Source organism: Mixophyes fleayi, chromosome 2 (genome assembly GCF_038048845.1).
Source record: "Mixophyes fleayi isolate aMixFle1 chromosome 2, aMixFle1.hap1, whole genome shotgun sequence".
Lineage (NCBI taxonomy): Eukaryota > Metazoa > Chordata > Amphibia > Anura > Limnodynastidae > Mixophyes > Mixophyes fleayi.
In genome coordinates, this window is record NC_134403.1 from 285,363,510 (window position 1) to 285,379,318 (window position 15,809).

Here is a 15,809-nt window from a genome sequence, read left to right on the forward strand (position 1 = left end):
CATCAGAGGTGGCTGTAACTATCCATCACAACTACTATTATAGGAGAAAACATTTAGGGGGTGGGGGGAAATGTTATGGTGCATTTCAGTTTGGCCCAAAAATGTGACAATAGTGCATTTAAGTTTTGGACCAAACCTCAACAAAAAATGGGTAGAGCATTTGTTGAAATGAACCATGGAAATGCAGTATTGGGGTGTGCACCTTTATATGGACAGTGTGGTAATAATGCAATAACGTGAAAAATATGCATCTTTATATTTTTCCAATTTGTAAGTGACCCCCTATGTGCTAAAAACAGAAATTTCCTTTTTGAATAGATTTACATTCCTACCTGCAAGCTACAGTTGCACAATGTCATATTTCTGTTTCAAAACATAATTATTAACAGTAATAACAGTTAATAGCACGCCAGCATATTTCATAGCGATTTAGAATTAGGAGCAACATCATAATAAAACAAGACTGGGTATTACAGACAGAGAGTAAGAGGGCTCTGCTCGCAAGCTTTACAATCTATTGGACAACAGTGGTTTGATACATCAGGTTAAGTGCTACATATTGCATATTATTTCAGCCAGATTGCAAAGGTAGAAAGTGCTTAGTGGCTATATGATCCAGTTACACATCAATGTGTGTCAGGGAGTTGACTGAGTATAGAAATAAACAAATTCAAGTCTTATGTGAACTGTGTAAAGGTGGTTGCCTAGAGAGGTTATGAGGTTGATAGAGGAACAAGATAAGCTTCCCTGAAGAGGTGAGTTTTCTGAGAACACTTGAAGGTTTGAAGACTAGTGGAAAGTCTTGTTCTACAAAGGAATGAATTCCATAAAGTGGGTGTAGGCCATAAAAAGTCCTGTAACCGGGAATGGGAACAGGTAAAGGGTGTGGACGAGAGATGCAGATCTTGTGAAGAAAAGAGGTGCCAAGTTGGAAGATATTTTGAGAAGTGAAGAGATTTAAGTTGACGCAGTTTGGTGATGGGTTTGTATGTTAGTAGAAGTATTTTATATTGAATTTATGGAAAAAACTGTCATCCAATGTAGAGACCTGCAGAGCAGATCAGCAATGAAAGAGCAATTTGCAAGTAAAATCAATCTAGCCCCTGCATGCAAAATACAGTCATGGCCAAATGTTCTGAGAATGACACAAATATTATTTTTCACAAAGTCTGCTGCCTCAGTTTTTATGATGGCAATTTGTATATATTCAAGAATGTCACGAAGAGTGATCAGATGAATTGCAATTATTTTCAAAGTCCCTCTTTGACATGACAATGAACTTTATCCCAAAAACAACATATTCATTGCATTTCAGCCCTGCCACAAAAGGATAAGCTGACATCAGGTCAGTGATTCTCTCGTAAACACAGGTGAGAGTGTGGATGAGGACAAGGCTGGAGATCATTCTGTCATACTGTTTGAGTTAGAATAACAGACTGGAAGCTTTAAAAGTAGGGTGGTGCTTGAAATCATTGTTCTTCCTCTGTTAGCCATGGTTACCTGTAAGGAAACATGTGTAGTCATCATTGCTTTGCACAAAAAGGGCTTCACAGGCAAGGATATTGCTACTAGTAAGATTGCACCTAAATCAACCACTTATCAGATCATCAAGAACTTCAAGGAAAGAAGTTGAATAGTTGTTAAGAAAGCTTTAGAGCGCCAAGAACGTCCAGTAAGTGCCAGGACCGTGTCCTAAAGTTGGTTCAGCTGCAGGATCGGGCACCACCAGTGCAGAGCTTGCTCAGGAATGGCATCAGGCAGGTGTAAGTGCATATGCATGCACAGTTAGGCAAAGACTTTTGGAGGATAGCCTGATGTCAAGAAGGCAAGCAAAGAAGCCACTTCTCTCCAGGAAAACATCAGGAACTGATTGATATTCTGCAAAAGGTACAGGGATTGGACTGCTGAGAACTGCGGTAAAGTCATTTTCTCTGATAAATCTCTTTTCAGATTGTTTGGGGCATCTGGAAAAACGCTTGCCCGGAGAAGGAAAGGTGAGCGCTACCATCAGTCCTGTGTCATGCCAACAGTAAAGCATCATGAGACCATTCATGTCTGGGTTTGCTTCTCAGCCAAGGGAGTGGGCTTACTCACAATTTTGCCTAAGACACAGCCATGAATAAAGAATGGTACCAAAACATCCTCCAAGAGCAACTTCTCCCAATCATCCAAGGACAGTTTGGTGACAAATAATGCCTTTTCCAGCATGATGGAGCACCTTGCATAAGGCAAAAGTGATACCTAAGTGGCTCGATGATCAAAACATTGAAATTTTGGTTCCATGGCCAGGAAACTCCACAGACCTTAATCCCATTGAAAACTTGTGGTCAATCCTCAAGCGGTGGCTGGACAAACAAAAACCCACACATTCTGACAAACTCTAAGCATTGATTAGGCAAGAATGGGCGGCCATCAGTCATTATGTGGCCCAGAAGTTGATTGACAGCATGCCAGAGCGAATTGCAGAGGTCTTCAAAAAGAAGGGTCAACATTGCAAATATTGACTCTTTGCATAAACTTAATGTAATTGTCAATAAAAGCCTTTGACACTTATGAAATGCTTGTAATTTTACTTCAGCATACCATAGCAACATCTGACAAAAATGTCTAAAAACACTGAAGCAGCAAACTTTGTGAAAACCAATACTTGTCATTCTCAAAACTTTTGGCCATGACTGTAGATTGTAAGGGTAAGAGCTTGATTCGGGGAAGACCTATATGAATGGTATTGCAATAGTCAATACTGGAGATGGTGAGGGCATGACTTAAAGTTTTTGTAGTGTCTTGTGAGATATGTACATTTTCTTGAAATGTTTTTTAGATGTATGTAACAGGATTTAGATATAGATTGGTGTGGGGAATGAAGGATAGTTCAGAGTAAAGGATCACACTTAGGCAGCAAGCTTGAGGGGTAGGATTTATTGTAATGTTGTCAACAGAATTAGAAATATCATGTAGGTAACTTCTGTTGGCTGGAGGGAATATTATTAGCTCAGTTTTTGAGTTTGAGTTGGCGAGAGGACATCTAAGATGAAATGGTAGAAAGACTTTCAGTAACGCGGGCTAACACATGATGATAGATCCAGAGAGGATAGATTAATTTGGGTATCATCGGCAAAGAGATAATACTGAAATCCAAAGGAGCTTATTAGGTTTCCAAGAGAATTGGTATAGACAGAGAAAAACAGAGGGCTTCAACAGATAAAGGAAGCTGAGAGTATGTGTCTTCAGAAAAAAAAACACTGAAAAATCGATTAAGTAGGTTGGATCTAGTGTTAAATGCTAATTTATTTATGGTGTATACTGTATACTCACACATATAAATATTTCAGGTTTTTTCCGCCGTAGCATTACCAAAAATGCAGTGTACAGATGTAAGAATGGGGGGCACTGTGAGATGGATATGTATATGCGGAGGAAGTGCCAAGAGTGTCGTCTGAAGAAGTGCAAAGCCGTTGGCATGCTCGCAGAATGTAAGTTTAAGAGAATCCACCTATATTTTTTTTCAATGCCCATGTTATAACCAAGCTAGAACTAGGTAAACCTAAAGACATGTAAACCTAAACTACCATGTACAATTGGGAACCAATTCAAGGCATACTAAAGAATGTAAGTCATAGTCATATATTGGGTAACTAGTGGTGCAAATCTGCAGGGTCTTGTGAAGCTTTACCAAATGTTTTAGTGAGTTTGTGAATGTTTTTTTTTTTTTTTATCCCTTGGTCTATGAAATAAAGGCTTAAAGCTGCAAACGATTTTATTAAGGTGCCCCTTCCCCTTTCCTGCAGCCTTGCAACTCCTACAGTTCTCTTATAGCCCCAGCTGAAAATTGTGGTGAAGGGGGGCTGATAGATTGGGGCTTGTGATTGGCCCAAAATTTTGCATCTTTCATCGGCACTATTTGGCCTCATATATTCTCAGTCTTCGCCTACACTACACAACCCCATATTGACTTGCTCATCATCAACCCACCTCTAATCATAGAATATATATGTGAATTTTTCAAATACAGTGGAAAATGGCATTCACAGAATGGTGAATCAAAGACATAACTTGAAGATTGTATCGTCAGAACTTTGCATATCTGTAAAATGGCCTGCTCTGCTGTGAAACTCTATTTGCTCAAAATGTTGCTCTGATTCACTCAGCTCTTCTCTGATGCATCTATATTGGGGTAGAGTAATATTAACTAGCCCATTTATCACATATCCATTTAAAAAAAGCGCAAACTGTACCAAGTACCATGGTAAGATAATCTGTGATTCAAGTTTAAGATATTAGAATTAAGTGCTGCACTTATTTTTATTAATTTAAATATTGCAAATATTTTGAAGCATTTATAGGTAAAATTAGTTGTTTGTACTATTGCAAAATCCATTCATTTGTTTAATGAGTATTATATGGAAATGTCATGGTAAGACATAAATAGTTCTGAGTTTTAGTGTAAATGATCCAGTTTTGCTGTATGTACTAGGTTTGCTAACTGAAGTCCAATGCAAATCAAAGAGGCTCCGGAAAAACTGCAAGCAAAACAGCTCAATTTTCTGTAACGTCAAAATGGAAGATGATGGAAGTGACAGCAGACAAGTGTCATCAACTACAAAGTCAGCAAAGGTGAGAACCGGCTTCATTTTAAATCCATCTATCTATTTACAGTTATCGTATTGTAAATTTTCAACCTTCTTACACCTGACACATTATTTGGAGGAAATTCTTTCTCTGAGCTTTATGGATATAAAATAGAATTCATCCTGACCAGTTAGGATTTGCATCTTCTATGTGGGATTTTCATTTTAAAACACCAACATGATGTATTCACAGTAAATGCAGTAAGATAATACTTACTTGATAATGCTGTAACCAACATTACCAGTTTATCATGCCTTAATCTGCTGCTTGGGTGCAATAATGGAAAGAGAAGTGTACACCGGTTACATTGAGTTAATCCAGTGGTTCCAAAACTTTCTAAGTTCGAGGCACCCTTAGGGTCACTATAATTTTTCCAAGGCACCCCTAAGCCAAAATAATTACTGGGTAGTCCCGTTTTTTAAGTAGTTGGGTCAAAATGACGTAAGATATATTTAGACCCCTTCACCATCACATTGTGCCCTTTCATCAATTACTGCGCCCCTTCACCATATCACTCTGAATCCCCTTCGCCATCTCACACTCTGTGTCCCCCTCTTTGCCATCTCACACTCTGTGTCCCCCTCTTTGCCATCTCACACACTGTGTCCCCCTCTTTGACATCTCACGGTGTCCCCCTCTTTGCCATCTCACACACTGTGCCCCCTCTTTGCCATCTCACACACTGTGTCCCCCTCTTTGCCATCTCACACACTGTGTCCCCCTCTTTGCCATCTCTCACACTGTGTCCCCCTCTTTGCCATCTCACACTGTGTCCCCCTCTTTGCCAGCTCACTCTGTGTCCCCCTCTTTGCCATCTCACACACTGTGTCCCCCTCTTTGCCATCTCACACACTGTGCCCCCTCTTTGCCATCTCACACACTGTGTCCCCCTCTTTGCCATCTCACACACTGTGCCCCCTCTTTGCCATCTCACACACTGTGTCCCCCTCTTTGCCATCTCTCACACTGTGTCCCCCTCTTTGCCATCTCACACTGTGTCCCCCCTCTTTGCCAGCTCACTCTGTGTCCCCCTTCTTTGCCAGCTCACTCTGTGTCCCCCTCTTTGCCAGCTCACGCTGTGTCCCCCTCTTTGCCAGCTCACTCTGTGTCCCCATTCCCTCCTTCAGCGTCTCTCTCTCTGTGTCCCTCCCCTCCTTCAGTGTCTCTCTCTCTGTGTCCCTCTCCCCTCCTTCAGTGTTTCTCTCTCTGTGTCCACCTCCCCTCCTTCAGCAACTCTCTCTGTGTTCCCCTCCCCTCCTTCAGTGTTTCTCTCTCTGTGTCCACCTCCCCTCCTTCAGCGTCTCTATCTCTGTGTCCCCCTCCCCTCCTTCAGCATCTCTCTCTCTATGTGTCCCCCTCCCCTCCTTCAGCGTCTCTCTCTTCTGTGTCCCCCTCCCCTCCTTCAGCGTCTCTCTCTCTGTGTCCCCCTCCCCTCCTTCAGCGTCTCTCTCTCTCTGTGTCCCCCTCCCCTCCTTCAGCTTTTCTCTCTCTGTGTCCCCCTCCCATCTTTCAGCGTCTCTCTCTCTGTGCCCCCCTTCACTCTCCGTTCCTTTATTTACCTTCTTTCCTCGTTTTCTGCTGTGTACTTTCCTGATGTCCTCTCTGCTGCTGCTCCTCACTGACACTGTCGGACGTGATGACGTCACGCCCGGCAGTCAGTGAGAACAGTGAGGAGTATCCGGCGCTGGATTGGTAAATTCTTCTACTTTTTTTTCCGTGGGTGATCGCGGCACTCCTGTGACAGCGCCGCAGCACCCCAGGGAGCCGCGGCGCACACTTTGTGAACCGCTGGGTTAATCTGCAGTGAGGCCTTCATAGCCCAATGCTTCTCTACAACTTAATGAGCAGGAGGGTCAAATGGTCACAAGTGTGGACTCTGCACTTCATATTACCTTTTGCTACTGTAGATTAATTATTTCTGGTATTCTAAGACTGAAATACCAACCAATGGGAAGCATGTGATGTCCAGAATAAGGTGTTACTACCCCCATATATTTTGGTGCCTTCTACATTGACAGTCATTTCCACAAACTGGGTTTAGTAGAACACTGTGTTTTCTCAACCATGAGAGAGCAGTGTTCTGAAGCATCAATCATGATACATAGAAGTATATGGGAAACTCACATAGTAAGCAAAATAATTAACTGTCTCTTTTTGTAGAATTAGTGAATCCCTAATAATGATCCCCCGCTGTTGTTCTACTCACAGAAATGCATTTCTTCCAGTGCATCTCACAACAAAAGCTGTTTCAGCCATCATAATTCTACCTGTGTTCAAATCTCCATCAGATCTTACAGAATGTGTCCCCGTTATAATTTCAATGTTTCTCCATTTCAATAGGAAAATCACCTGTTGTGATTTTAACAGACAAAGCCGCTTGTCTTTTCAATTAATCAGGATTCCACATGTGCTGAGAATTCCGTCTGATTGTGGACAGTAAAACCCACTTGTGGTTTTACTATTTTTTATATGGAACAATCTCTTTCTTTTCAGTCTGAATGAAATCTTATTCCAAATTCTTATTACCGATAGTTTTCCTCCGTTCGGAGGAGAAAATCATTCACAGCAGCACAGTGGCCTAGTGGTTATCACTTCTGCCTCACAGCGCTGGGGTCATGAGTTCGATTCCCAACCATGGCCTTATCTGTGTGGAGTTTGTATGTTCTCCCTGTGTTTGCGTGGGTTTCCTCCGGGTGCTCCGGTTTCCTCCCACACTCCAAAAATATACTGGTAGGTTAATTGGCTGCTAGCAAAATTGACCCTAGTCTCTCCCTCTCTGTCTGTCTGTGTGTGAGTGTGTGTCTATATTACTATATTAGGGAATTTAGACTGTAAGCCCCAATGGGGCAGGGACTGATGTGAATGAGTTCTCTGTACAGCGCTGCGGAATTAGTGGCGCTATATAAATAATTGATGATAATGATGATTCATTTAAAAAGAAATAGAAAATATGCACATATCGTAAAACCAGTTTTATAAATGTATTTTCTAATAAAAGGCAAACACAAAAGATAATTATCATGGTAAGCATAAAAACTCAGATATTACACACGGTAAATTGCCCATGTAGTCAGCGTGCAGCACCCGGGAAACTGCTCACTTGTCCAGGCATCTAAAGAAGCTTTGCAGGCAAACCAGCTCCCCTACTTCCCACCAACGCGTTTCAATCAAAGTGATCTTTCTAAAGGTGATAGGGGCTACTTGTTATCTTACTCCTTCTTATGCTACAAATTACCTACCAGCTGAATGAATCTAATCAATTCACCTGTTATTTTCAGCAGTATTATTACATAAAAATGACTGAAAATGTATACTTTTCAAAATACAATACCTCCTCTCTCTCCCAGAGTGTGGTACCTTAATTAAAATTATGTTTTCACTTTCTTTCTATACAAACGTCAATCGCTCTATATATAGCACGGAAGCTGTATGTGTTGATACCCTATAAACTAATATACAACCTACACCACTAATTTATCAAATTTCAAAAGACATGAATATACTTGTACCTAAGATTTTTCATATAATATGAAGGAAGTATATACAGCCTATAAAGTACAAATAAAATATATGTACAGGACATTAGTTACAGATTTAGGTAATTGTGGAATCATCAGAGCGGGACACATTTGGAGAAGGAGAACGCTGACCAGAGGAGTAAAGTGAGAAAGCATCTTTCCACAAAGCTAGAACTGAGTTGAGTGGAAAACTCCTCACCTATTAATGGCCTTGATAAGTTCCTCATTGTCACAGCAGCAGCCTAAAGCTGAAATGAGGTGCTAGTAAGTTCAAGAAACAACAACTTGTTAATGAAGATCATCTGAGTTGCCTCATGGCAAAGCATATAAAAGAACCATAGATAGCCAAGCCTCTTTTGAATAAGAAGGAATGAGAACTGCTCTTCCTAGGAAGTTTCGCGGACCATAAAATGGAAGAGATATTCAAAGTTATTTAGAGATTTCCAAGGCACGTATATCAGAGAGTTATGTAGAAAATAAGTCAGTTTTGAAAGTAAAATAACTTGAAATATATTAATGTTCCCTAATACATTAAGGTGAATGTATGGACCATTAATACATTTTAAATTGTAACCCTTCCATGCTCAGTCATAAATTATAAACATTAAAATTGTTCTTCCCACTGTAGTGGTATGTAAGAGAAGGCAGAGTTCCTGGGCATGGCCTCTCGAGGAATCAAGACATATCCCAGTTTACCTGCAATCCAAAGAAAACTCCAAAGTGCTTAACTAGGGCCAGGAGAGCATCAAGTGAAGTCCAATATCAGCAAAATAAATAAGCACATCATCACCAAATAATGACAACTGTTCTTCCACCCGACCAAACTCAAACTCAAAGAGGAAATGAGCATATAGAGACCTGTTGGACTCCTTCTAGAGTCTTGTGTCTCTTCTAGGGTAGATAAAAAATTGGATCATATTAATCACTGTAATTAAAACAATTGATTGCTTAACACACATTGCAATTTGATATGACAGAGCAGAAATATATCTGTAGGACAGTTGTAGACCTGTTGGAATTTAATTGTAAAAAATGCAAGACACACTTGTTCATCAGCTGCATCTGGTCCTTTTGGAAAAAAATGTCCAATCGTATTGTTGATCAGTTTATCCATATACATATGATCATATTGGATTGGCAGTTTGTTATCCACACATCTCTTATTTAACAATTTGATAAAAGTGATTGGATTGAATGATGGGTTTGTCATGCATGTGATCAGCATTAACCATTTCATTCATGAAACCTTTAGAGACTTATAACTATAAAAGTGGCAGTTCATTATGTATGGTGTTCTTACATGTGAGATTAAGATGACTTGGGGCAGTGAAAGAGTTTAGTAGAAACATTTTCCCAAGTAGTGTATTTAATCACCAAAAAACTATATATTTCTTTGTAAACCAAAACTGCCAAAGATACTCTTAGGTCTTGTTCACAGGTATATTAATGTACCCATGTGAGTTCCAGTATTCTCCATTATGTTATTAATTGAGCATAATGCAACTTTCTATACAGTGCAATCATGTGGATCATTGATCGCTATGTTAAAAAGCTCATGATTGCATATTGTACAAATTTAACCATATGTTAAAGTGGTAGTTAAGGTGGTATGTTCACTTGAAACACAGCTTTGAATGATATATCTCCTTCTATCATTCTTGTGCATCGTCTATGGTTGAAATCTGATGCAGTTTTAATGTACACACAACAACCTTTCATATAATTAAATATAACATTTGCAAGTTGCAACTTTGGTCTGTTGATTTTTGTTAAGAAATTCCAGAATATATCTTTACACATGAAAAGTCTCAAAGTGGACTAAAATAATTTTTCGGTGTAGTTCCTGTTTTAACATGTAACAGTAATTGCCAGGTCATCACAAGCATATAAAAGCGACAATGTAGTAATAACAACAACAACAATAATAACAATAATAATAATAGTCACATTGTATGTTTACTACAACCCTTATAAATTTATAGATTTTTTACTGGTATTTAAAATGCCATTTCTATTGGTATTAACAGGTAGCATCTCGAATGGAATTGACAGCTGAGGACTGTAAATTGATTGATCATATTGTAACTGCCTATCAAAAGTATGGCCTCCCACTAGATGACCATACATTGTTTGTAAGTATTCATTGTGTTATTAGTTTTTTTTATAAATATTTATAGTATCAGAAAATCAAAATCTCATTAACAGAAAAATTATTTATTTCTCTGAATTTAAGAACAGTAATATCTTTGTGCCATGCTGAAATAAAATCTAAAAGCATCATTCTTCTGTGAAAAGCAACCTCAGGAAGTCCACCACCAGGCTCAGCATAACAGTAATTCAAATGATTTTTCCTCCTCAAGCACATGCCATGCCAAATGTATTAAAAGGGTTTACAGCTTGGGGAAGCACCCACATTTAGGTTGGAGATCCTAACTGACATATTACACTTAACACTGGGGAGAGGAGTGAGCTGACACTATGGACTAGGGCACTGGGAGATTCAAACTGCTTAGGTTTGAGACATGTAGTGCAAGTGATATCCGATTGGATAGGAGCCATCAAATCAACTGATTTATTCATTACAAACCTCTGGTATAGCAATAACTAAAAGAAAAGAGCACAATATACATTAATATCCCCAAAAAATAATTTAATAAATATAAAAACTTAACTCACATTCTCAGAAAGATCACTTTTTAAAAAATTTATGTATTTATTCAATTTGCATAGATAATCACATTGTATGCAATGAAAGGATTACAATCAGACATAATCCATACTTGCCTACTCTCCCGGAATTCCTGGGAGGCTCCCGAATTTTGGGGAGTTCTCTCGGACTCCCGGAAGAGTAGGTAAACCTCCCGGATTCGCCTAAATTCACGGCATGGAATGGTGGGGCGGGGCTTAATGATGTCATTAAGCCCGGCCACTGCTATTTAATGCCGTGAATTTTGGCATTTTATAGTGGGGGCGAGGCTATGGTGACACAACGACATCACCATGCCCCCTTCTACCCCCTGTCACATGACAGATCCCAGGGGAGAAGTTTTGAAAGTTGGCATGTATGACATAATCTACAATCATTTGGCCTGATTCATTAAGGCACGTAAATGGCGATTTTGTGCGTATAATCTGCACAATTACTCTGTGCATGTCGAGAACCGTACAATACAACACAGAACGCAGCCATGTTCAATTCATCTTCGAGCGCAAAGGACACTTACTACAGCCTATGGTTTCAGGGAGGGAATGGGATGGGAAGGGGCGTTTGCCTGTAGTAAGTGTAAAGTAGGGGTGTGCTAATTTCGAGCACATGCAGCAATATCTGATTCAAGCTCTGGGTATCTCTCTGGTACTTGTTTTTCAGCCGTATCTCTAGCTCCAGCCACAGATGCAGTCTAAGTGCTGATTATTACTGATGGTAGCTGTGTATGCATGCTATTACATGTGTTTGCAACCAGAATCAACTGTAAAAATGTATTTTATGTACAGTAGACATTCATAACATACTAATGTATTTCTTGGATGAAATAAAAAAACACTTTTTTATTTTGTAATGTTTTATCAATAATGCCTATATTACTGTGATATTAAATGAATATTTTTTTCTCAGCATTCTTTTGTGAGTTTATATACCACATAGGTATTGGATGTATCCTGTAGTGCAGGGGTGTCCAACCTTTTAGCTTCCCTGGGTCACATTGGAAGACGACGAGTTGGTTTGGGCCGCACATAAGATACACTAACAAGAACGATAGCTGATCATTCAAAAACCATAGAAAACATAGTTAACATATATATATATATATATATATATATATATATATATATACCGTATATATATATATATATATATATATATCTAATATATAAATGCTTAGTGGCGTCTGTGTGTGTGTGTGAAAAAAAACAAAACAAGTTGCAGCGCCACCTGCTGGGCAGAGTTATACACTGACCTACTAAATTCTTAGTGTGTGTGGGAAAAAAAATTCAAAAAGGGCTGAAATTTGGTAGGGCTCAAACTCATTTTCGTGAGGTAATTTTACCTCATGAACACACATGTGTAGAGGCGTGCGTTAGTGTGTGTGTGTGTGTGTGTGTGTGTGTGTGTGTGTGGAAAAAAACATTTTCGCAGAAAGGGCTCATCCAATTGACCTGAAATTTGGTATACTGACATTATTTGACAAAAAAATTAGAATAGTCAAGTCAGTTAACTTCCATCATACCCCCTTCCCCCCATGGGAGGGGTAGTAAAGGCTAAATTTACGAGTTGAGGGGTCAAACTCATTTTCGTGAGGTAATTTTACCTCATGAACACACATTAAAAAGGCCGCTTGCGTCGGGAACTAACGCTCTTCCCCGAAGAGCCCTGGGCTAGGTCCAAATGCATGACAAGAACCTTTTTAAGACCTTAAGTAGCTTGATTTGACTAGAATGCATGAGTATCATGCACGGGTTAACATATATATATATATATATATATATATATATATATATATATATATATGAGAAAAAAAGTTATATATATATATATATATATATATATATAGCTTTTTTTTCAAATCCCCCTATACTTACCTTTCAATCGCCCTGTTCAAAAAATCCTCTCTAGTTATTATACTATAATCACTTTTTGTATTGTTTCGATGCAATATCAATAAAGTGCATTTTAGCCAGGCATTGTCTATCAGGGTGCTCTGACCAGGCCTGCGGTACCTGACATATACATCACTGTGACCCCAAATTGTGACCTGTTTTGCTAATTACACCACTATGTTAGTTAAGGGATAACAACTTATAATGGGCCAAAGAGAATAATATATAATGCCCCATTAGTATTACAAGTAGAAGTATGTAGCAGGGAGATAAGGTCCATGATGCTCCAGGACCAGATGACCTTTATTCACTGGTCAGCGTCCCTTGAAATAATTTTAAAAAATCCCCCTTAACTCACCTTTTAATCGGCTTGTTCTCCTGTCCTGTTCTCTTCTTTTCTCCATTTCTGTGCTGCTGATTGTTCTTCTCGCGCGGGTGACTCCTCTGTGCTGCGCTCCGCAATGGATGTTGTGCGTGATGACATCACGCCCAACATTCACTGCGAGCACCGCACGGAGGAGGAGACAAGGGAGTGAGCCGGAGTACCAGCTGATGTGGTAAGTATTTTCTTTTCTTTTTTTTTGCAGGATTTTTTTTTCTCCCATTAACAGTGCTGCCCCCTTGCCACAACCAAAACTCCTTCTGGGCCACATTTACAGGCATGCTGGGCCGCATGCGGCCCGCGGGCCGCGGGTTGACCAATCCTGCTGTAGTGTCTAGTAGGGTAGCGCAGACCTAGGGCTGTACGATAGGGGCGACTGCCCAGGCTGCAACGCTTAAGGAGGGGCGTAGTTTATGGATATTTTAGGTTCATTTGGTTAAAATTGAGGACCAGGCGAGCTGCATTTTTGTTTCTCGCCCCATGAGCTAAAATTTGAAGTTTCGGCTCTGGCAGACCTATATCCGTATCTTTAGATCCGCTCATTGTTGAATTTGGGCGTATGTATACCCACTTTACGTGCATTTTAAAACAAATGCACTTTGCGCGCAGTATGCGTGCCTTAGTGATTTAGACCCATTATCTCAAGGAAATGCAGAGGTCAGTGTTTCCTTAAATGCATAAAACACAAGTAAGGTTATAGCATAGTTAAGAACTGTTATATCCAAAGGAAAATCTTTGTTCGAATAGAAATTAAGTCCTTTCTAACATTTATTTTTCAGAAAATGATATTAGGATCTATTCAATCTCAATTATTAGATTTGTTTTCCAGTGGCAAAGTACATATTTCAAACAGTCGTCATACCCTGAATACTCCACCTGACCAGAATACGATATTATAGAGACTAATACTCAGGTTCTGCGTTACAATATTTCCATACTCGATCTATAAATAAATACTTACGTAGCTGCGGAGTACTGCTTACCACCCATACTCCAGAGCGGCAGATCAAATGCACCGTCCACTTCCACAGGTTCTCTTAAACAAGTTTATAGAATGTATAGATCTCCTTTTCAATATGTCACGTCTACCGATCATGTGGTCAGGATGTCACTCATCTTAGAAGCAATGCTGGTAATTCCTAAGTAAATCCTTTACCTGAATCTTTCATCTGATGCGTTTCTCTCAGCATCAAAGATAGTTTCCTCAGAGGGTGTATAAATGGATCCATCAAATCCATGGATATATATGCAAATTGTGTAAATGCACATGTTGTAAAAGTTTAAATACCCCTGTGAATAATCTTCTTGTGGATGCTTCATTAACACTAACCATTTATAACTAATCAATTACATCTATCGCTATATATCTGGGAACAGCTCACAATGTACCAAATATCAAATATAATTTACTATACATTAATGTATCGTATAATAATCACAACTTTGTTCTATTTATTACATGAAATCAGTCTTGTATATATTAAGGCTTTGTAAACAAAAGCATCATATGCTTTTAAAGAATTATTCAAATAATGAACAAAAGTAACCTTAAAGGAAAAACAAATCACCAATTAAAAAAACTAATAAATATTCTACCCTATTTCGAATAATCACAGATGTAGATATCCCATCCAAGTTTGAGACTAAGTAGCTCCTGCTGAGTAATACTAAAATTCCTATCCTAAGAACCTTTTGCCATCTAGGGCTAGATTTACTAAGCTACGGGTTTGAAAAAGTGGGGATGTTGCCTATAGCAACCAATCAGATACTAGCTGTCATTTTGTAGAAGGTACTAAATAAATGAAAGCTAGAATCTGATTGGTTGCTATAGGGAACATCCCCACATTTTCAAACCCGCAGCTTAGTAAATCTAGCCCCTAGTGTTCACATCTATATCTGCCGCATATGATAAATATGTAGAAAGAAAAAAGAGGAACAATGCTATTTATAAGTTCTCTATATTAGAGAGAGATTGTCAACCTTATATATATTTTTAAGTATTATTACCCTTAAACCTAAAATAAGGTTCAGTTAAATGGAGGCATCTTTAAAATGTGCCTTACATATTAAGTATTATAAGGAACATGCAGTATAGAGGCAACAATGTCTACTCTCCCAAATAGATTGTAAGCTAACTTACTTAACAATATATAATTTTCTCTCTAGAAATATAGTACTTCACCATAAAACAAATTTTCATACTTCCATAATTGGTTATTCATATTACTGTCTATTTCAACATAGAGTTAGATCTATATGAACTAAGTATTTGAAAATCCCTCTCTACTTTATGACCAACATGTTCTGTAATTAAGGTTCATACATTATAATAATAATACCATATGTTTTTGATATTTTGATATTTTTATACTTCACTCTAGAGTATTTTGTATAAACAAATAGTTTCATTCACGTCTAATAGGGAGCAAACTATTTCTGTTGGATACTAGATAGTACTGATTACATATTTTCATTTAAACCAGAAGGCTTCTCTTTTGCACATTAATCTATAATTATTATCTCCTCTGGATGTTGTTTTAATTATTTCTATCCCCTTGATGGTTAAATTTGAAATATCACCTTTTTGCCAACTAGACCAATACCTTGGAACATGATTATCATTCTGTTCTAATATATTCCTCTGGTGTTCCAGAAAATGGGTGTTCAATTATCTTGTTGTGCGA

At 38.7% G+C, this 15,809-nt stretch overlaps 1 protein-coding gene across 3 annotated transcripts in view; it reads left to right on the forward strand.

Annotated features, from left to right (window-relative positions):
• The window catches only part of LOC142139054 (bile acid receptor-like), an 88,069-nt gene that overhangs the window by 47,992 nt on the left and 24,268 nt on the right, over window positions 1-15,809 (forward strand). For all 3 annotated transcript variants that reach the window (XM_075196310.1, XM_075196311.1, XM_075196312.1), the window contains exons 4-6: window positions 3,333-3,473; window positions 4,475-4,614; window positions 10,175-10,279. In XM_075196310.1, coding sequence (XP_075052411.1) covers window positions 3,333-3,473; window positions 4,475-4,614; window positions 10,175-10,279 — 386 coding nt within the window. The remainder of the gene's footprint in view (window positions 1-3,332; window positions 3,474-4,474; window positions 4,615-10,174; window positions 10,280-15,809) is intronic.